Raw genomic sequence first — 22,450 nt, 5'->3', positions numbered from 1 at the left:
GATAAATGCTCCCGGAAGATGAAGTAGAAATCTTCAGGAGGGTGGGTGAGTAATCATTCAAAAGATACAGTTGGGAAGATGCAAGATCACAGCCTGAAGGCTTCAGGGAGGTAGCAACTTAGGGTATGCCCAAAAGAGGTCAGGATGAAGACAGAAGTCAGAGAGTCGAGGGAGCTTATTTTAGGTCCTCATGAGCAGATGTAAAGCCTTTTTTTGCTTTTACTCTCAGGTGGAAGGGGAAAAATTAGAGGTCTGCCCTATGGGGATTTCTTCTATATTTTTATTATGAAAAATTTCAAACACATTGAAGAGATGATGTAGTAGCGTTTAAAGGCACTACACTCTTGTTGGAAGGAGATTGTAGTGCTGTGCCATGCAGTGTAGTGCAGTGCTATGTTATGCTTTGCTGTGTGCTGTAATGAAGTGCTGTGTAGCATAATGCAATGCAGTGCTATGTAGTGTAATGCAGTGCTGTGCAGTGCTGTGCAATGCAGTGCAGTACTATGTATTTATTGTATTTTGGCTGTGAAGTGTAATACCCTGCTGTGTAGTGTAGTACAGTACTGTTTTGTGCTTTGCTGTGCAGTGTAATGCAGTGTAGTGTAGTGTAGAATGCAGTGCTGTGTAGTGTAATACAGTATAGTGCAGTGCTGTGTAGTAGGATGCAGTGCTGTGCAGTGCAGTACAAGCTCAGTGAAGGCACTGGTAGCAAAGGAACCTGGGTGGTAGGAGACTTAGAAGAAGTACACATGCGTGCTGCGGGTATCTGTTCCCTGACTGAGGAATAGAGGGGTTGGGGAAACACTGCTGCATCCTGCATGGTAGGCATGTTGAATGCATTTTACAAATACTAACTTTCTCCAGTATTAAGAGCTATGTAAGTTTGTCACCCCCACTTTACAAATGATGTTAAGGCCAGGAGAGGGTAAGCAGTTGTCTCTAAATAACACAGCTAATAAGTGACTGAACTAGTATTTAAAACCAGGCAGTCTGTCTCCAATCATGTTTGGTATTGGATTTTATGTAAATAAAAAAATAATTGCAGGTAACTCGAAGGTTTTTTTTCTTTATGTTTACCTGAGCAGCAGAAAGAATGAGGATAACTATAGGGGGAAAATAGTTAAAATTTTGTAGAGATAGTTTTAGAAATGTCAAATTTGAGACACCAGCAGTTGATTTTAGAATGATTACTAACCGAGAATGTCTATTTGAGAACCATCAACGTATATGTCTAATGCTACCAGATGAGCTAGCTCTCTTCTCTGGACAGGGAAGAGATGCCAAGAATTTTTGAGATTAACGAAGTGAACAGGGGTCAGCAGAATGGTTAATGTGGAAAGCCAGAGTCTGCTTGTCTTGAAGACAAGTGAAGATGTTCTAGGAAGGAGGGAGTGGGATGCCATGGGATGCTGTGGGAGGCTGAGGCAGCCTCAGAGCACTGACTGTGGAACTGAGAAGAGTGGAGATCACTGGGGAAGTTTTGGAGCAGCAGGAGCAGGCACTCAAATGGTGTGTCATAACAGAAGAGGAACAGAAGGAACAGACAAGGACCAAGCCTTGACTTTTTCTAGTTTGACTGTACAGTGATACAAGCAGAGAAATGTGCAGTGGGCAGCTCTAGGCGTAGCTATAGTTCCTTATTGTCTTGGTGACTGCCCAATAGTATTTAGCATTTTACCATTCCCTACTGAAAAAAGAAAAAGAATAGTTTTATGTTCACAGTGAAATTGAACTGAAGGGATAGGAGATGCCCATATGCCCTCTGTCCCACTTCCCTACAGCCTCCCTACTACAAGTATCTGTCCCACTCTGCCGCGCGCGTGCGCGCGCGCACACACACACACACACACACACACACACACAAAGATTGGTATGCTTGTTACCCTTGACATACAAAAAAATCCCTGTCACTCAGAGCCTGTAGTTTATGTTAGGGTTCCCTGTGGGAGTTGTGAGTCCCTGGGTTGTGACAAGTACATAAAGACATTTATCCACCAAGATCATGTCATACAGAGCAGCCCCACCACCCAGATGGTCCTGTATGCTTCTCCTGTTCCTCCTTCCTCTCTCTCCCAACTGGAAACATTGCCTCCATACCTTTTTACTTTTCCAGAATATGATATGATTGGAAACACCGAGTGGCTTTTTGCATTGACCTTTCCATTAGGAACATGTACAGGCAAATAAGGTCTGTTGTATCTATTGTATAATCTCCCTTTAGTGCCGAATAATACTCGCTTGTTTGGCTATACCACAGTCTATCCTTTTGTCCACTGGTGCATGTCTTGACAGTTATAACTAAGGTTGCTGTGATGTCCTTGTGCAGTTTTTGTATGATGCACATTTTCAGTTCACTTGAGTAAATATCACGGAACATGACTATAAGGCCATATGGTAAGGGCCTGTTTAGATCTGTAATAGGCCACCAAACTGCCTTCCAGAGAGCTTTGGTGTGTTAGGAATGAGAGTTCTTACTGCTGCCTGCCTTGCCAGCTTTTGCCTGTTTAGTCTTGGGCATGTCTCCTCTCACAGATGCACGGTGTTTCTTGTTTTAATTTGTGGCTCTGGGGTCTGTGATTATGAGCATCTTTTCATTTGCTTATTAGCTATCTCTACATCTTCCTTAAGGTGTCGCATCAAGTCTTTATTTTTTTCTCTCCCCAGCAAAGTCTCACAGTGTTTCCCAGGCTGCCTTTGAAGAGCTTAAGCAATCCTTCTGTCTCAGTCTCCCAAGGATCTGGGATTGCTCATTTTTTTATGCTAGGGTTTTCACTATTCAGAATACTTTTTTCTTGCCGCTTCTGAGACTGTGCTCTCTGTCCCCTGAGTGTGCTGTCTTGGTCGTTTCTGCCAGATTTCTCATTCTCAGTTCATCCTTTGTATCTCCGCTTGTTCACATAATCTTCTGAGCCATCTTATTTCCTGCCATGGCTTCACTGATCACTGGTAAAAGCAGCCCCAATTAACTGTCTGGCTCCACGTTCTCTCCTGAGGTCTAAGGCTACATATTCAGCCATTTGTGGGCTGAGAATTGAACCCAGGGCCTTATGTTAGGCAGGCACTCTGCTTCTGGCCTTCAGTCTTTTGTAGTCCAGTGTCTTCCCTTTTTACATCATTGAAACAGTTTCCAAAATGAGCTTCATTCCCCATTCTCAAATTTGCTCTGTGTGGTGTCCGCTGTCCTAGTGAATTCTGTCCCCTTCTGGAGCATGACAGAAACAAGTCTTAATTGTCCTCTGACCACCGCCATAGCCAATTGGGTATCCAAGGCTGTATAGTCAATCCCCCATTCCTGTAGCCACTTGTGTAGAACTTGCTGCCATCTTTCTTTTCTTGCCTAAATTAGACAATGGTCAAATCTGTGAAATCTTAGTTTCAGCCATGTCTATTATTCTTCATGCTGTCACATGAGGAACCTTTGCAGACACAAATAATAACAAGCTACACCATACATACATGCTTCCTATGTGTGCACAAACACAAATCTAATCATATCATTTTGTAGTTTAAAATGTTTCAATGGTTTACCATTGCCTTAAAGTTTACTTCTAATATGTTTAAAGCACTGAATGTCAAGCATTTTTACTAGAACCATAATATAAATATACTTTATACTATAACCTAGAACACACATATACACATGTAAAAATATCAAAATATACTATTTTGAGACAGAGTCTCACTCTATAGCCCAGGCTGATTTTAAGCTCAAGATCCCTCTACCTCTGTCTCTTGAGCACTGGAGTTACAGGCTTGTCGCCAGCCCCACCCCTAGAGGTCCCTGCTCCAGTGCTGGTGGTCAGACTTAGGGCTTCACCCAATTAGCCAGTATCGCCAGGCACCCTGACAGCATTTTTAAAGGGCAAAGCCTACTTTATCTATGGGCATCACACCCCAATATATTTTATTCTTTCCCTTAGATGCCCCTTCCTTTGCTAAACCCCAACTCCCAGCTACAACCTGTTATCCATTTTCTGATTCCTTGACATCATCTTTTCTGGAACAAATCCCTCTGTCCTCAATACTTCCTTCTTTCCAGACTCCTTTCCTCTCACTCTTATAATGTAGAATCTAGTGAGAAGTTTGCTAAATTACAAAGAATACAGAGCCTGGGAGATAGCTGTTAGTGAAGTGCTTACCTCACAAGCACGAAGACCCGAGTTCAGTCCTCAGAACCCACTTAAGAGTATTAGGTGCAGTGGCACATGCTTGTCATTCAACAATTGGGAGGTGGAGGCGGGAGCATCCTTTGGGCTTTCTGTCCAGCCAGTTTAGCCCACTTGAGCTCTAAACCAGTGGGAGACCCTGTCTCAACAAAGATGGGTGCTATTTCTGAGGGTGATACCCAAGATTGTTCTCTGATCTACACATACATACTAAAGAGAAGACTCTAGATATTTTTTTCTTTATTTTTCATCTTTCTGAACTTAGTCTTATCATGACATTTGCCAAACTACACTGAAAGTAGTTCTTTCATTATTTGCCTTCCACACCAGACTCGGAACTTAAGGTATATGCTGACCAAACACCTTTCTAAAGCCCTCCTATGGTCCAAGGGCTTTCATTTATTTTAAGGTTAAAGTCAGCCCAGGTGTGGTGGCTCACACCTTTCACCCCAGCCTTCAGAGGCAGGTGGATCTCTGTTAGTTCCAGGCCAGCCTAGTCTACATAATGAGTGAGCTCTTGTCTCAAAAAAAGAACAGAAAAAGAAAAAGCAGAAGTTCGCACATTTGGAACTCCCCACGAAGCACTCACCCACCCAACCCCTTCTGCCATTCTGACCTCAGGTCCTAGGCTTTAGTCATAAGAAGGTCCTTGTCCTTCTCTGACTCAGCAAGCGTGTTCCCCTTCCCTCAGGCAGGCCCTCTGAGCCGTCCCCTGACCCCACCACCCCTGGCGTTCTCAATCTGGTTTGTCTCACACTAATCACAGCTCCACGAACTGTTGTCTTCCTCTCACCTCCTCAGAGTAAGCATTTAGACTTTGTTCACTGCTATATTCCCAGCCTTGGGATAGTGTGAGCTCTGGTAGACACACACAAATATGCTTTAAGGGAAGGAGTTATTGCACAGGTTTGTTAAAATTCAGCTACAAAAGCCCTTCCAGAGGGAATACTCTTACTCAAACAATATCAGGAGATTACATTGTACTTGCCTATAATACCAGCACTTGGGAAGTGGAAGCAGTATGCTCAGCAGTTGAAGGTCATCTTTAGCTGCTTAGTGAGTTGGAGGCCCTCCTAGGCCACGAGAGATCCTGTCTCAGTCGCTACTCCACTGGCAAAGACACAAGAAAGCACATTCCTGCAAGGCTTTAGGAGTTTAGAAAGTATTTCCTTACATCCCCTCTGCTTTCCCCTCTGCAGCTAGACTCTGGAACTGTTACCCTGTATTATTCCCTTGCTCGCTGGTGAAGTTTAGAGAAATGAGTTGCCTTGTTAAAGCCACACAGGTCATCATCGCGTTGCCCCCGCCCCCCAGATCTGTATTGTTCTTCTTAACCTCACTATTGCAGAAAAGTGCAGATCCATAAGCTACTTCCTCTACTTCCAGTGTCCAGAATATCTCCTGTGAGGGGTTTGGAGCTCCTCTGTCCTCCACCCCAGCCTCTCACACCGTCACAAATGTTCTTGCTCAATCAGACCTCCCCAAAACTACTTGCTGAGAATAACTCCTGGCAAGTAACTGCTGAAACTACACTCTTAGTAAGTTATCCGGAAAGCTGGAAGACTCTGGAGACAGCAATGTGGTTGTCCTAAATATTGACACTCTTTAATCTCGGAGAGGAAATTCCCTGAGTAGAATAAAAGGCTCTGTAAGATTAAGTACAGAAAATGAGAAATGAACCAGTGTAGGATATGAGTTGACAATTGCTGTCTTACTGTGTGATCATTCTTGTTATTGGCAATATGCATGTGCCTGACTCTGTCCCGTACCATATAGGCCTGAATCCCAAAACCCATCAGAGGCTGGTGCTGTCCATATGATGAGGCCCAGAAGAAAATGAAATCCTAGATGTTCTTGTCTCCTGAGCACTTCTGAGCATATCTCTTCAAGTATGGAGTTTAGGTTCAGTAGAAGGAAGCTGAGAGTCTGGCCCTGAGTTCTCTTTCTGTCTCTGGTCATCGTTGTGACTCACTAGACCCTGCCTGCACTGGCTCTTTTTGTGGAGGTCAGAGCTGTGGGGTCTGCAGTCACTCTCTGTTTTTGTCACTGTTCCCTAGAGGACAGTGTGGTTGAGGAAAGTTCCTACTCTGGCTGTCACCAACTTGAGCTGAGCTTACTGCTGTCTTTGGAACAGATCTAGAAACTCCAGCAGAGCTGGGATGGTTTTCTGCATTAGCATGTGAGATGCTGAAAAGACCCTCTCCACTGCCCTTTTCTGGCTGAGTTGGATTCCAGAGTATCTCCAGCTGTGTGGGAGACCAGGCTCTGCAGATGGACACTGTTAGTTCAAGAACTTGAAGTTTCCTTTCTGCCAGTAACTTCGGGATGAAGTTGTCTTCACACAATGGTCAAAGCTGATTAGACACAAGTGTTCTTCCCTGGGTGTCCTGAGATCAGCGATCATATACTGTTAAGTGGCATTTGTTCTAGATGGAGTGATTTTCTACCACCTAGTATATTATGGACACACCTCCCTAAGCTCTAGGACAGCAAGCTGGACTGCATTTTATAGAGCCACAACCTAGCACCTCTTGGCAGAACATACATACATTTTCGGTGAATGTTTTGAAAGAAACATGGAAGAAATCACAATGCCCCACATGGTAGCACACACCTTTAAGCAAGCACTTAGAAGGCAGAGGCAAGTGGATCTCTGTGAGTTTGAGGCCAGCCCGCTCTACATAACAAATTCTAAGACAGCCAGAGCTACATAATAGAAACCCTGTCTCAGTGTCCCACTCCCCGTAAAAGGAAAAGTTAAGAAAGAAAGATGGTCTTAATACTTACCTATAGAATCTTCCTTAGACTCGCTTGTATTATTAAACTGATACGTAGCCCATTAAAAGTCAGAGTCATTCAGTAAGCCAATTGGTTTTCTATTCCTTTGTTATTGTGGAGATGACCAGATCAAGTGACTTCTTCCGCTTAGTTTGAAAAAGGTGTTTTGAGCCAACTGGCCCAGGCCTGTCATCCCAGCACTCAGGAGGCTGAAGCAGGAGGAACACAAGTGAGTTTGAAGCCAACATGGGCCAAATAGTAACTTGGAGGCCAGACTGGGATCCGTAACGAGACCATCTCACAGGGGGAAAACAAAGAAACCTGTTTTGTTGAACCACAAAGCTGGCTCTGAGTCTTTGTTACGTCGTGTTTGGTGCAGGCCACTGTTTTTTTGTGTGAAGCTTCTTGGATTAGCCCAGAGCTCATCAACCGGGTAACATCTAGCCTTAGCCACGTACTGGTTAGAGGAGGACTCGGTTTCCTGAACTTAGGTAAAACGAGGCCTGGTTTGGCTGTATAGGCTTCATCTGACTCCGCCCACTGATGGAAGCCAACGACTTAAGCATTTGATTGCTAGATTCTCTCCCTAATACTACATTTTAAAACCATGGCCATCTGCTTTGCCTTCTCCTATTAAATACCACCTATGAGCAAACGTAGTCAGATCATTTACTTAACAGAAGGAAAATTAATTTACTGTGAAGAAACTGTACTGATGCTGAGTGCATTGAGATCTCTTGTGGGCAATATTTTTGAGTCCTTATTGATTAGGCTTCATTGGTACTTAATTAGCTGTAATATTGCATAAGCATTTTATCACTGGGAATGCAAGACCCCACTTACATAATGCCTCTGATGGAGAATATGGCCTGCAGCTATTCAGAAAGCTTCCACTTAGGGAAAGGAACTCTGCTCATCAGCTCACTCATCAAGAACCACACAGTGTCTCTCTGGGTGAAAAGCACTTTGTGGAGAGGACTGGGGCTGGGCATGGACGTCTCTTGCTCTATGAGCTGTGCAGAAGGGCGCCTCTCTATCTAGGGAGAAAAACCCACGGTGCTTAGGTTTCCATTCACACAGGGAATACATCTCCATGCCAGAGAGCTGGGTGTGGTGCCACACACCTGGAATCGCAGCACTTGGAAGACAGAGGCAGGAGAGTCACAAGTCACCCTCAGCTATATGTCCGGTTCAGAGCCAACTTGTGATGTATGAGAACCGTTTCAAAAACAGAACAGAACTAGACCTGCTTTTCGGAGTGAAGTAGCCCTCGTACCATTCCCATGAGTCTAGAAAACCAGGGACAAAGTGCTGATAGTGCTCTGCTTATTTCCCTCTCAATTGAACTGTTTTCTGGATTACAGATGACTTATATAGAAAAACAAAGAAAGAAAAGGTTTAGCAAAATTAAGGGATGTCCTCACTTAGTAAGTGCCAGACCTAAGCCGTGAACTAGATCTAGCAGTCTAACTTCAGAGGGCACCAACCATTCTCAGTTCTATTTAGTTGTCAGTAAATACATACCTGGAAGGTTAGTCAGAGTATCATGAGAGCCCTGCAGTGGATGTCAAAGAAAGCATTAAGAGGAGCACATGAGAGGCTGGAGAGATGGCTCAGTGGTTAAGAGCATTGCCTGCTCTTCCAAAGGTCCTGAGTTCAATTCCTGGCAACCACATGGTGGCTCACAACCATCTGTAATGAGGTTTGGTGCCCTCTACTGACAACAGAAGGGAAAGGCAGGAGAGATAGCTCAGTGGTTAAGAGCATTGCTTGCTGAGTTCAATAAGGTCAAGCAGATGGGCCGGGACCCAGGGACCATCTCAGAGCACTCTCCTTCCGATCCCAAGTGGGAACAGAAACATCCAGTCCCATAAAATCCATTGAAATGCTTTAAAGCCAGAGTTCATGCTGGCAGCACAGCCCCAAGAAGCTGTGCTTTAAAATGACGCAGTGTTTTTTTCTGCCTGCTGATGCTGAATCAGGAAATCTCTCTACAGCACGCCACCAACAAACAGCAAAAATCCCAGGGACCCAGGACCCGGCCCCGGGCCAGGGCCAGGGGTCTTACTCCTATGTGACAGGCATCTTCAGTTATTCTGGGGTGAGACAATAGGTTAGAAGCTCTTTTGGTATGACTGGTAGCTTCAATCAAGGATTTCACTGTCATAATTCACTTGTCCCAGATGTTAGCAGAATTTATCTCCATACACGATACCATATGTTTCTTCTTAGACAGGTTCCATTACATGGGTTGTTGCCATATGATAAAATCCATTTTTATTATCACTGAATTTTAAAAGTAACATGCCAGAGATGAACAACTAACAATTTTCAGATGAGGGCCTCAGACATCATGGCAGAAGGTCACAGGGCAGTTATGTTTTTCTTTGTTCACTCTGGGCTTGTTGGGTTTTCCCTCTGAAAGCAGAAGAGATCATTTATTTGATGGCTCCCAATGTTTGTTCCCACCTGTATCTCAAGTATTTTGATGCTCAAAGCAGCCCTGGCCTCTTATGCTTGGGAAATCACAACTATATAAGCACCACAGAATAAATCAAATTTGATCAAACACAAATTTGTTAATTTTCAAACTTACAAAGGCACAGAGATGGAAAACAAACAATTTATAGACAATAGTCTGAGACATCAGAACAGAATAATTACCTGTCCCCTTATCCTAGGTGGGTCTGCTTGGTAGATGTCCTTCCTGAAAGACAGAGAGTTAATGATGGGAGAGTCTTTGCTTTTAGTTTGTGAGTGAGGTATTTCTAACCACCTTCTCAAAATTTTTGTTTGTATGTACCCTTGTTAAATACAAGCTGTCTTCATCGAAACTACTCCCCATGTGCCCCCCCCCACAGAATATTGTATACATAATAAATAAATATATTTTAAAAAAAAAAGAGGAGGCCATGATGTGGTTCTGCAGTAAATACACTTGCCACCAGGCCTTACAGTTTGAATTTATTCTGCAAGACCCAGGTAGGTCGTGGGAACACGGAAACTGCCACCACCAACCAGTTGTCCTATTATTTAATGGGGGGGGGGCGGTTGGAGAGAGAGAGAGAGAGCTTTAACTACTTAATTAGTAGCAGGTACTGGGTATTAGGCTCTAGGGTAAAACTGAGCCAGCATTCTGCCCACTGGAGTAGTAAGAGCAGTGTCCCCTTCCACATGTGAGCTAGAGCATGGGCAACCTCTTGCAAGCAGTGTGACCAGCGGGGTCTTCTCAGAGTTGGCGTTACAACTAAGTTGGGTCATTTCTAGCCAGGATCTCCTAATTTCTGAATCTTAATTCTGTCAGCAGCCCACCTTCCTGAACAAACTGATGGAGCAGGCGGTAAATGACAGGAGTGTGGGGGGGGGGCGTTCAGAGGCAAAGCGCTTGCCTGGCGATGGGTGAGGCCTGGGCTCTCCACCTGCATTACTGACCCCACCGTACCCGCACAAGAAACGAGACAAGGGGGAGAAAGAAAAGTGGAGGGATTGAAGAAATAGGTGATATTTACCTAATTCATTGAGATATATTGGTCAAGACCCTCCTTGCTGTCTCCTCAGGCCTCCACCTTCAGTTCCATCTTGGCTGTTTCCCTACAGCTTCTGTGTTCAGTCACTAAAGTGACGTCACAATTTTATGAACTCTCTTTCTGTAGAATATTGTGCTCACACTTGTAAATCCAATGATGAGGATTTATGTTTAATGCAGAAACTTTCCCATGCAGCCTAAATGCTGCTGCTGTGTACAGTTGGATATTAATAAATGCTTATTGACTTAGGAAAATGAAGGTAATCTTTGACTTTTCAAAAAAATGAAAGGGAAGAAAAGAATTCTACATGTTGTCTTAATATTATAATATCCCTTTAGAATTTTTAAAGTTTTTTTAATTTTTTGTATGTTTTTGTTGTTGTTTGGGGTTTTTTTTTTTTCCTGCCTGTATGTGTAAGCACTACATGCATATCTGGAGCCCTTGGAGGCCAGAAGAGGGCATCATATCCCCTGGAACTGGAGTTATGGGTGGTTGTGAGCTGCCATGTGGGTGCTGGAAACAAAACTTAGATCCTTTGCATGAGCAGCTAGTGCTCTCAACTGCTAAGCCATCTCTTTTTTTATTTTTATTTTTAAAAAATATTTATTTATTATGTATACACTACTCTGTCTGTGTGTATGCCTGCAGGCCAGAAGAGGGCACCAGACACCATTACAGATAGTTGTGAGCCACTATGTGATTGCTGGGAATTGAACTCAGGACCTTTGGAAGAGCAGGCAATGCTCTTAACCTCTGAGCCATCTCTCCAGCCCCGCCATCTCTTTTTTTAATGAATCAAATTTTAGTACATTCATTGCTAACTTAGGTCACTACAGAAAGTCTGGGATTACAAATACTACTTTAAATAACCAGTCCTTGCTCTTTGGTTTTAGAAATGTGTGTACATTTCTATTTGGGCAATAGTAAATATAAGTTTAAACTTGGTATGGTGGCCTGTCTGTAATCCCACGTTTGGGAGATGGTGGGGACACTGCATGCATATGGTGCACAGACAAATGCACAGATCGAAAATAGTAAATTTTAAAAAGCAGTAATAGTGGTTAGTAATAAAGTAAAAGTATTCAAAGTTTTTGACATTGTGTGTGTGTGTGTGTGTGTGTGTGTGTGTGTGTGTGTGTGTGTGTGTGTGTTCATTCAAAGGACCACTTTTGGGAATTGGTTCTGTCCTTCAGCTGTGGGCTCTGGGGGATTAAATTCACACCCTCAGGCTTTTGGGTATCGGGCACTTATTTTTGTTTGTTTGTTTGTTTCGAGACAAGGTTTCTTTGTGTAGTCCTGGCTGTCCTGGAACTCACTCTGTAGACCAGGCAGGTCTCGAACTCACAGAGGTCCTCCTGCCTCTGCCTTCCGAGTGCTGAATTAAAGGTGTGTGCCACCATGCGCAGCTAGTATTAGGTACCCATTGCAACCTTGTGACTCCTGCCTTGGGTAAGGCTTCATCTCTCACCCTCTGCTCTCTCTGATCTGTGCCTGGCACACTGAATATAAAACGTCTTGTTTGAAGGCTGTTTTCCTTCTTTGCTTAGATTTTAAAAAAGGGACCATGTCAAATAGATTTCCCTGCTGCTGGCAGTTGGCGTGTTAGAGTTTCCTCGGCAGAGTAGCAAAAGTCAGGTCTTGGGCTCAGTCCATAGCCAAGTGGGGATTTCTAGCTCCAGCCAGCTTCTTACCAAAAGGTGTCTTGGTAAAAAACCAAAACCCAGAACTACTTTTTAAATTGATTTAGCTTTTTGGTTATTTTTAAAGAGGTCATGACAGACTTTATTTTCTTTTCATAGACAAAAAAACCCTGCAAAACCAGGTATTGTGGTGCATGTTTGTAACTTTACCATCTGGAGGGCAGAGGCAGGAAGCCAGCAAGTTCAGTGCCATCCTGAGTTTCATTGTGAGAAATCAAAGACAGGACAAGGGGGTAGGGAAGAGATAGAGAAAATGGGGGTGGGGATTGTGAGAGAATATGAGAATGTTTTATCTGTGGTTTTCTGTTCTGAAAAGTCAGTCAGCATTAATGAGGCGTTCTGAGTCACAAATATCTGTAAGTCCGGAACATATAAAGTACCATAGAGTCCTGTGGCCATGTGGCTCCATGCTGAGGTCACTAACAGCCCTCTGCTCAGCTCTCCCAGTTCTGATCCCTGGCCCAGACGAAGGGACAGACGACACGAGTCACAGTGTGCCCACTTGGATCTGGTCCCTGAAATGCAGTTTAACTGTTTCAAGTTCTAAAAGTTGTTCATTGTCTATAGAAATGGGTGTTTTAGAGATTTGACTACCAATTAATTTTTTTTCCTATTTTGGATTTTGAGATTTAGAAAAATAGAGCTCTCTGAAGTTTGAATTGCCATAAAAGCAATCCATCACTAAGAAGTAAACATTAAGAAACCTGCTAAAATTATCGAAAATACAGACTTCAGAGCTGAATGCTTGGGAGTCCACTTTGAGCATATGTTTTGTTGCCTGGAAAGACACTTTCCACACACTTGAAGGAAGCATGGCTCTCCTGGTAATTGTTTGTTGTGCTCTTACAGTGCCCTCTGGCACCCAGCTCAGCAAGGCTGTACGTGTCAGGATCTGTGAGACTGTTCCTCCGCAGCAGACTGGAGAACAGTGCTTCGCCAGGCCCCATACTTTGGCACCACATGAGAGGTTTAAGGACGCCTGGTTTTCTTTCTCTGGGTCAGCCCAGAGGTCTCAACAGCTCTACTCTCTTAGTCTGACAACATGCATGATTGGCAACACCTTTGCCATAGCCCTCTGCCATGGTCTCCATGTCCTGCAATCACCAGAGTTCAGTCTTCGGTAGCAGCTGTAACCCTAAATACTAAAATCATTAGCAGGTTGAACCCCCACTCCTTTTTGTGTCCTTGTTTTCAACATCTCCCTCACCTTCTTGTCGTTCCCCACCTCATGTTCTTCATCTAACTCATAGATTTCCGACCACTGATTTCAGCTGCTTTGTTTAGAGCCTGCTTGTGACTGACTGGTAAAGCAGACTTTGCAGATCACACATAGCATGTCATCTGCTGGATAAGAGAAACATTTTGATTTGTTTTTCTAAAGATATGTTGGCTTCTACCTCAAAACTAACAATGGTTTTTGTTTGTTTGGTTGTTTGGTTGGTTTTTTTGAGACCGAGTTTCTCTTTATAGCCCAGGCTATCCTGGAACTCAGTCTTTAGACCAGGCTAGCCTTGAAATCAGATCATCTGACTCTGCGTATTTAGTGCTGGGATTAAAAGTGTGCATCACCACCGTCCGGCAACTAATAATGTATTTTAAAAAGTAGTGTCTACTTTAAGAATTCTCTAGGTGGTTCATTGGGTAAAGATTTAGGCCCTTGCCACACAAGCCTGGTAATTCGAGTTTGTTTCCTGGACTATCCTCCCCTTCTTTTAAGGTGGAAGAGAATAGAAATTTCAAATTGCCTTCTGTCTTAGGGTTTTCATTGCTGTGAAGAGCCACCATGACCAGAGGAACTTTTATAAAGGAAAACATCTCATTGGGGTGGCTCAGTTACAGAGGCTCAGTCTTTATCATCATAGTAGGAGCATGGTGGTGTGCAGGCAGGTGTAGCAACAGGCAACAGGAAGTCAGCAGAGACACTGGGTGGTATCCTGAGCATGGGAAACCTCAAAGCCCATCCCCATAGTAGCAAACTTCTTCCAACAAGGCCACACCTCCTAATAGTGCCACTTCCTATGAGATTATGGGGCCAGTTACATTCAAAATACCACATCCTCTGACCTCTACACATGTACATGCATGCTTGCATACACAATTATAATAAAATGTATACAACCTCAGAAATTCAAATGCTTAGGAGACTGAGGCAGGAGGATCATGGGTTCAAGATTAACTTGGATCTGGTTTATCTAAAAAAAACAAACAACAGCAATAACGAGCAAACCTTCTCTTTTATTATCTGGTCAAGTTTCTTAATTTCTCTGATATTCAATTTTGTATAAAATGGAGATAATAGTAATAGGTGCTGGAGTGCAGGCTGAGTGCTTAAGGAATTTGATAATCTGCCTATCCCAAATATTTGATACATGCTAATATTGTCAGATAATATTTCTAAATGAGTCACCTTATTGACTTTTTGTCTCCCTCTTTCCTGTTTTGACCCTGCATAGCAGCACTTAGTAGAATAATGGTTTTCTAGCAATTCCAGCTTGAAGGCCTAGGGATTACTATTCTGTTTTGCTTCTTAAGTATTTGCTATTTTTGTTTTTTGCTTATTTTAGAATTTTATTTGTTTTGAGACAGTCTCACTCTGTAGCCTAGTTTGTCCTAGAACTCTCAGAACTGGCCACATAGCCCAGGCTGGTCTCAATTGTGTTGTCCAAATGTCAGTCTCGAAATGTTAGAATTACAGGCATAAGTCATTGCCTTTCAAGTTTGTTGTTGTTTGGTTTGGGGACAATATACACTACATACCATAGACTGGGATTATTTGTCTCCACAACCACAGCTAGCGTCTTCGGACATTAGAGTTGTTAGCAAGGTTTGTCACAGTCACTTGAGCTGTGTTCCTTATACCTGCCATTTGGGGGACCCAATTCATATTGAGTACTTTGGTGACATCAGTGAAACACAGTTCTGAAAGGTACAGTTGACATATTCAGCTGTTCCATTCTTCCTCAAACATAAGCCCACATGTCTTTCAATGTCATCCTAAATGCCAACCTCTTGATAGAGGTTTCTAATGAAAATTAGATTTCTACGTCATAGACAGACCATTCCTTTATCTCTGTTAAGGAGTTTTTAGCATTGGAAGTCGGTGACTAAGGAGTTCATCATGTCCCCTTGTTACCCAGAATCAGTGATCTGTAAAATAAGTAAAAGTAGCTGTGATCTAGGGGCAACCTTGCCTGCACTGTATCCCCCACTTCCCTGAGAGCCCTCTCAGATCTCTCATCTATGCCTGCGGGCACTGTACTGCCCTCACCCCCACCCGCTTCCCTAGGAGCCTGCTCATATGGCTTGTCTGTCCAGCTCATCAGCACTGATCATCAGAAAACACTTCCTGCATTGGATTGTGATTTACTATTGCTCCATGTTAGGATCTTTGGACAACAGAGTTTGTCCACAGCCTTGTCTGTGAAACATCCCTCAGATACTTCAACAGCCCAGAATGTCCCTTCCTGCCCACATCTGTCTTTCTCCATGGTAAATAAGCCGCATAAATTCTTAAATTATTTCATTTATTCTTCTGTCATGGAAATTAGATGAAACTTTAATGAATTTTGTCTTTAATGAGTATAGAGGGCTTTTTTACACGTATACTTCCTTCCTTGGTATCCCTCTCAAACAAAACCTTTTCAGCCTCCTTGAGAAAGTTCTCTTCAAGAAAAAAATGTTTCTTGAACATCTCAGATAAAGTTACACACAGTCTTCATCCCGGTTTTAGGGCCATTTGGAAATCCGTTCCTCAGTCATCTGCATGCCCGTTGTCGGTGCTGCTGGTGCTGCACGGTAGTCCTCTAGTTAGCATTCCGTGGGAGAACTGGGTTCCGCAGACCTGCAGTGATTTTGCCAAAGAGACCGCTTGGTGTTGTGTAGGGGGCTGACAAGAGCAGCCTTGGCAGGGTTTGGGGATGCTGCCGTTCTAGCGCGAGCAGTAGAACACTCTACTGCTGTGACCCACAGTGCCTGGGTCTCAGCAGCAAAGGCTGTGCCCTCTGGGAGGGGACAAGCGATGAGCCACTTTGCACAGTCGAGCACTTGCTGGCATCTGGAAGGGCTGACGGCTCACCCCTTTGCTCTAATTCATTCTCTGCTGCTCAATTGAGTGTCCTCTGGTTGTAGTTTTAGATTTAGGAGCAATCGTTGCCTTCATTTTCACCCTATTTCCATATTTTATGTCGAATCGTGTGTTCAGATCCCATCTGAATTCAATTTCATGAGCTATATGACACCAAGAAAATGTGGCTTGATGCTGCCATGTTTCACCTTCTGCAACAGATTAAAGTGTCAGGCTTCGGCGTCTGACCCTCTGCCAGTTTCTGATCAGCGCCCTTGTCCTTGTGCCAGTGACATGAAGCAACAAGTGGTCCCTAATCTGAGGCCTGGAGACATCTAGAGATCTATGCAAACTTTTTTTATTCCTTGAAAAATCAAAAATTAATGCAAGTTTATGTGAATAAACTTTTGTGAACTTTTTTTCTGGTAAATCTTCAGGGTCTTTTAGGATTAATAGGTTTCAAAATCCTGGAATTGAGGCTTGCGTTAGGACTTTTGACGGGTCCTGTTTTCGTTTGTTGTTGTTTAAGGAAGTTGCCTAGAAAAGGAAGTCTCTGTTCTAAAGCAAGTCTTAGAAACATTATTTGACCTTGGTCTCTGATGTCAGGCACTAAGTTTTGTGTGGAAAGACCAAAGGAAGACCGTAGACTGCCATCTAGAGGTTTGAACGTCAGCGTCACAGCTCCCAAAGCAAACCCTTGCCTCCCTGCACTGAGGTTCTTAGCTTAATGCAACTTTGTGAATTAAGAACACCTTTTTCCTCTTAAATGATCACAGACCATAATCCTGCATCTCATGGGTGCTACAGTGCGGGGCCTAGCCTTGCTGCTCTGGACATGAGTTTAGAACACAGAGACCATAGTCTTTCAGATCTGAGCTGCATTTGGATATACCTTTGCTCATAAAGCAAAAGCAATTCGATATTTTTATTTAGCATCTTAGTTAGGTTTTTAGAGTTATGATACATTAAAAATTAAGAGTGATTCTTTTAAATTACTCTTAGTATATCTTTCATGACAGTGATGTTATCAAAAATGCTATAGAAATTGCAGAGTTGAATTTGTTCTGGAAAAAGAGATGAACTGGAACTTATATCCACCTAAAGATGAATTACAGGATAGTCAAGAGCACAGCCTTGTGGTAGCTGAGTGCATTAACTTTTTAAAATCTCATTTCTTCATTTTCAAATGGGGCTCTTTATAGTACCTAATTTAGGATTGTTGTGAAGATTAAATGAAATAAAAAGCATTTTGTGATACAGTCTTGTCTGATTAAGGTGAATAGTCAATAAATGTTTATTCATATTTTCAGTATATATTCAGTTCCTATTAGATATGATAATCATCTTTGGTACTGGAGAGTCCATAGTGCATGTGACAGTAGAAAAGACACCTGCCTAGCACTGTGACCGAGGCAGTAAACAGGCATGGACTGTGAGTCCTTCAGTCATCCATGTAAAGAAAGCCGAGTGAATCAGTGAAGAGCCACTGAGCCTGTGTCACAGGTCAGGGAAGAGCTTCTGAGGACGTGGCAGTTACGCTCTTACCTGTATGACAGGAGCTGCCGTGAGAAGGCCTGAGGAGTCAGTTTTCCTGAGGAGGAGCAAGCATAGAGGCCGGACAGTGGAAGGAGCTGGTTATGTGGGAAACAGACAGGAGCCTTGGAGGCCCAGGACTCTGGATATTTATTCTGGTGATCATGGGAAGAAATTATTAAGAGTTGTTAAGAAGTTATTATTTTTATTTAAGTAGACTTATTAAGGTGGTGCTGCTCTAGCCTTGGCTCCAGAAACATCCCAGCAGAGAGTACACTGTAACTGAAGAAAGAACAAAAGCAGAAAGACCGCTTAGGAACCTTTTCTGACTGTCTGAGCAAGCAGTGATGGTTTGGCTAAAGGACTGGTGGTGTTCAGGTTGATGGACCCCCATTGGCTCTGTGAGATTGAGGCAGCATACAGCTGTGGTTAAAGGCACCAGGTAAAGGGTGGAAAGCTGATTCATTGGATAAAGTGCAAGTATTAGACCTTAGTTTGGATCCCTAGCAACCACATAAAAGTAAGCATGGAGGTACACACCTGTAACCCCAACACTGATGGTAGATATAAAGATCTCAGGAGTCCACTGGCCAGCTCGTCTAGCTGAATTGGTGTTCCTCGGGTTTATGAGAGACTCTGTCTCTAAAAATAAGGTGGAAACAATTGAGGAAGACATCCTAGCATTGCCGTCTGACTTACATGCTTGCTCACATGGACAAATGTACCTGCACAGATGTGCACACATGCCGGTGGACAGCCAGACTGTCAGTTTGAATCTGGCTTGAAAACCATGTGACTGTGGACTTTGTACTTAATCTGGGCCATTTCTAAAGTGGAAAGGATGCTAGTACACTACTCTTAGGATTATGTGAGACTGAGATAATAACTGTAAAGTGCTGGGAAGAAGACCTTACCATTGCCTCCCACCTTCCCCATAACTGCCACTCCCACATTGTCATCAGAACTTCCAGCTTACAGATGAGAAACTTTTTAAAGGGCATGACTTTTATTTCAAAGATTTCTGATTTTGAACCCTTTGTTCTTTCTCCAGTATAACCTAGAGTATGCATTCCCAGAGAGAAACACTAATTGGCTGAATCTCCACTTTATGTTCCTGTAGTATTTAATTCATGTCCAGGCCAGCCATGTCACAGCTTGTGACAGGTGGCCTATGCACATCCCCCTCTCCATGTCCCCTGTGTCATGAGAAACTCCAGATCTACTGACTTTTGAAGAGTCACACTGCACACCTAACCCAAAGTTATTAATATACACATGATAACATGTATAGGAGGCTGGAGTTGACCAATTTGAGAACTTCTAAGACGTTAAGTCTCTGTAGAGGGCATTCTAGTCTTCATTCTATTACAGGGAGGCGTGCTTTACAAAACAGAGTTCATGCATTAGCCCCAGGTTTTTCTCCTCAGACTTAGTGGAGGAGTTGACCAGACTTCCCCATTTGAATTTCTTTTTCTTCTCTCTTTGCTCACTTCCTTCAGGAGTAAGCAATGAAGTAGGTAAGGATGGAGGCAGAAGGGAAGCATAACTAGAAGCAGGGAGCCTGAGAATCTACCTGCTGCTCTTGCTTCTTCTAGTTCCTCAGCTCCACCAGTGCCTCCCCTCACCAGACTGAAGGCAGGCTGTTTGTCTGTTGCAGAATGTGAGCACTTGATCCGCCACATGCTGGTGTTAGACCCAAACAAGCGCCTCTCAATGGAGCAGATCTGCAGGCACAAGTGGATGAAGCTGGGGGATGCAGATCCCAACTTCGAGAGGGTGAGCTGGGCCCCTTGCCTCAGAGAACTTAATCAGCCCAAGACCTGAAGAAATGAGCACTAGGAACCAACTGCTGTGTAAAACTGAAGTGGATATGAATTCAGCAGGAAGCCTGCGAGAGCCAGCTTGACTGTGGAGACTAGTGACACTGGTTCCTTATCATTCGTCCCTAAATCATTTTTCCTTTTGACTTCTGAGACGGTATAGCCCCAGTTCCTGCCACCGGAACACCTCTCATGTCTGAGTGCTCATTTCAACAGCTTCTGTAGCATACTGCTGCTTCCGTTATGATCATTCCACATACCCCAGGAGCTCAGGAAACAGGAGGTTCTTGTCAGCTCCTAACTGATTGCCAGAGCTGTCTTGTTTAGATTTTGTATGAGACCCAGAGGATCCTCAGCAAGGGAGCATAAAACAGCTTAGTCAGTATGTATCACATGCCATGTTGATGTAGTTAACTGGGGACTTGACAGCTTGCATCTTTCCATGTTACAGTTAATAGCTGAATGCCAGCAGCTGAAGGAAGAAAGACAGATAGAGCCAATCAATGATGATGTTCTCTTGGCCATGGAAGACATGGGACTGGACAAGGAGCGGACACTTGAGGTACCTAGGAGGAGTGGAGAGCAAATAAAACAAGCAGCCTTTCCTCTTGCCTGCCTTTCCTGCATTGTCTTCTTCCTGAGTACTTGGGTCTTTCTGCTTTCATCCTTTTACCTCTTCCTTTGTCCTTCCTGGTCTGCGAAGGAAGGAAGAAGCTGCTGTGGAGTCTGCAGATGTTATTGGAGAATGTGGTCATTGGGACGGCATCTCATTGGGGTTCTCACCCTTTCCCCTTCTTTTTGGTAGTCATTAAAATCAGAGGCCTATGATCACTATAGTGCAATCTACAGCCTGCTGTGCGATCGACATAAGAGACATAAAACTCTGCGCCTTGGAGCTCTTCCTAGCATGCCCAGAGCCATGACATTTCAAGCACCAGTCAATATCCAGGTGGGCAGTGTCTTCAGTGGCCTAGGTGGGGACAAGTTATACCAGGGTATGGGTGGCAATCAAGACTGCTTTGAATATAACCCTAGTCTATGGGGATCTGAGGCAGAAGAATGATGAATTCAAGACTAGCCTGGGCTACACAGAAAAACCGTATCTTAAAGAGAGAGGTGAGAGGAGAGGCTAATTTGAAAGCTATTGTTTCTTCTCTTGTCTCAAGTCTTTGTTTATCCATATGTACTGCTTTCTAGACGGAGCAGACCGGCACTGCCATGAACCTTAGTGTCCCCCAAGTTCAGCTGATCAACCCAGAGAACCAAATTATAGAGGTAAGTAACCATATCTGATCACTGTCAATTGAAACCACTTTTCTTCCCAGAGCCACAGTTCCTTTCCTTCCTTCTTGTTTCTAGTTACTTTTTATTTCTGATCAGTTGTTTTTCCTTCCACCTCAGCCTGATGGGACACTGAACTTGGACAGTGATGAAGGTGAAGAGCCTTCTCCTGAAGCCTTGGTTCGTTATTTGTCAATGAGAAGGCACACAGTGGGAGTGGCTGACCCACGGTAAGTATGTGGTCAACATTCCTGTCCTGTGCTACGGCACTCTGCCTTTGAGTGCCTCCTATGACACATTTTCTCCTACTTCATGATCTAAATAAGTAAGCAAGACACATTTTTAACACATCAGGGATCATGGTAGACCATTGCCAATTTGACTAGTTAAAGTCTCCCTATATCTGGTTCCTCTTAGCAGCCATTGTGCCATGGTGAAGAATATGATAGAATATTTGTCCATGATGGTGGCGTTCTTCTGATCTAAGTCATCCACAAGTACTCCTTAAAATTCAGCCAAGTAGCCGGGTGGTGGTGGCGCATGCCTTTAATCCCAGCACTCGGGAGGCAGAGGCAGGCAGATCTCTGTGAGTTCAAGACCAGCCTGGTTTACAAGAGCTAGTTCCAGGACAGGCTCCAAAACCACAGAGAAACCCTGTCTCGAAAAACCAAAAAAAAAAAAAAAAAAAAAAAATTCAGCCAAGTTTAGCAAAATGTTGTGGTCTATATATCAAGTTCCAAGACAGCCAGGATATAGAAAGAAACCCTGTCTCAATCAATTGAACAGCCAACTTTCAAAGTTTAAGAGATGTTCTATATCAGCAGTCTCCTACAAAGGGAAGCTAAGTGATGTGTCATAATTTATATATGTGAACAGTTAATCATGAAGTCAACAGTGGTGGGGATAGAGCTCAGCAGCAGAGGCATTTTCCTGACATAGGCAAGGTCCCAGGGTTCAGTCTCTTGCTCTGCTCCCAGAATGAACAAGAATACCAAAACACATTTCCCAAAGTGTTCCTCAAAGTCTGCCTGTCACAATGTTCCCTGAGGCCTTCATGTTGGGCAAATGGATTAAGGGCCAACTCATCCCATTTCTGCTCTGCAGTTGAGGCATGTCAGCATGAACAACTGTCCATCTCGGTGCTGAATGTCTTCTTAAACTGAGCAGGGAAGAGAAGGTTGTAGCAAGCCTTCTCCTGAGAGTTCAGCTCAGGGCAGAGCTGTCTCTCTTATAAATGTCTCTCCTCTGAGTGAATCTCAGAAGAAACGCCCAGGCCTGGTGGTTTGCTCTTTTATGTTCCTTGTTCTCGGCTTGTGATCAAACGAGCAATTGAAGGAACATTTTGGTTCCACAAAATGTGTCACCACAGAGGGGTGGAGTCCTGAGTCGTGATTAGTGGAAAGATGTCTTATTTAAAGTCTGCTGGGCATGACAGCCCTGAACAGCCAGTACTTATCTGTCCTGTCAGCACTGGCGGTGGGAATTGCATTCTTTCCCTGGTGAATCAGTTGCTACTTCAGGCAGCCATTGTCTTAGCAGATGGTCTGTGCTCTATAGAAAGTTGCTCTTTGCCTCCAGGCTT

The 22,450-nt window shown here is 43.7% G+C and overlaps 1 protein-coding gene across 4 annotated transcripts in view; it reads left to right on the top strand.

Moving 5' to 3' along the window:
• The window catches only part of Sik3 (SIK family kinase 3), a 220,860-nt gene that overhangs the window by 173,421 nt on the left and 24,989 nt on the right, over nt 1-22,450 (top strand). For all 4 annotated transcript variants that reach the window (XM_075966052.1, XM_075966051.1, XM_075966050.1 and 1 more), the window contains exons 7-11: nt 19,425-19,543; nt 20,039-20,149; nt 20,393-20,536; nt 20,785-20,862; nt 20,989-21,098. In XM_075966052.1, the coding sequence (XP_075822167.1) occupies nt 19,425-19,543; nt 20,039-20,149; nt 20,393-20,536; nt 20,785-20,862; nt 20,989-21,098 (562 nt within the window). The remainder of the gene's footprint in view (nt 1-19,424; nt 19,544-20,038; nt 20,150-20,392; nt 20,537-20,784; nt 20,863-20,988; nt 21,099-22,450) is intronic.

This window comes from Microtus pennsylvanicus, chromosome 3, assembly GCF_037038515.1.
Source record: "Microtus pennsylvanicus isolate mMicPen1 chromosome 3, mMicPen1.hap1, whole genome shotgun sequence".
Classification (NCBI taxonomy): Eukaryota; Metazoa; Chordata; class Mammalia; order Rodentia; family Cricetidae; genus Microtus; species Microtus pennsylvanicus.
This window is presented reverse-complemented; position numbering and strand designations above follow the sequence as displayed.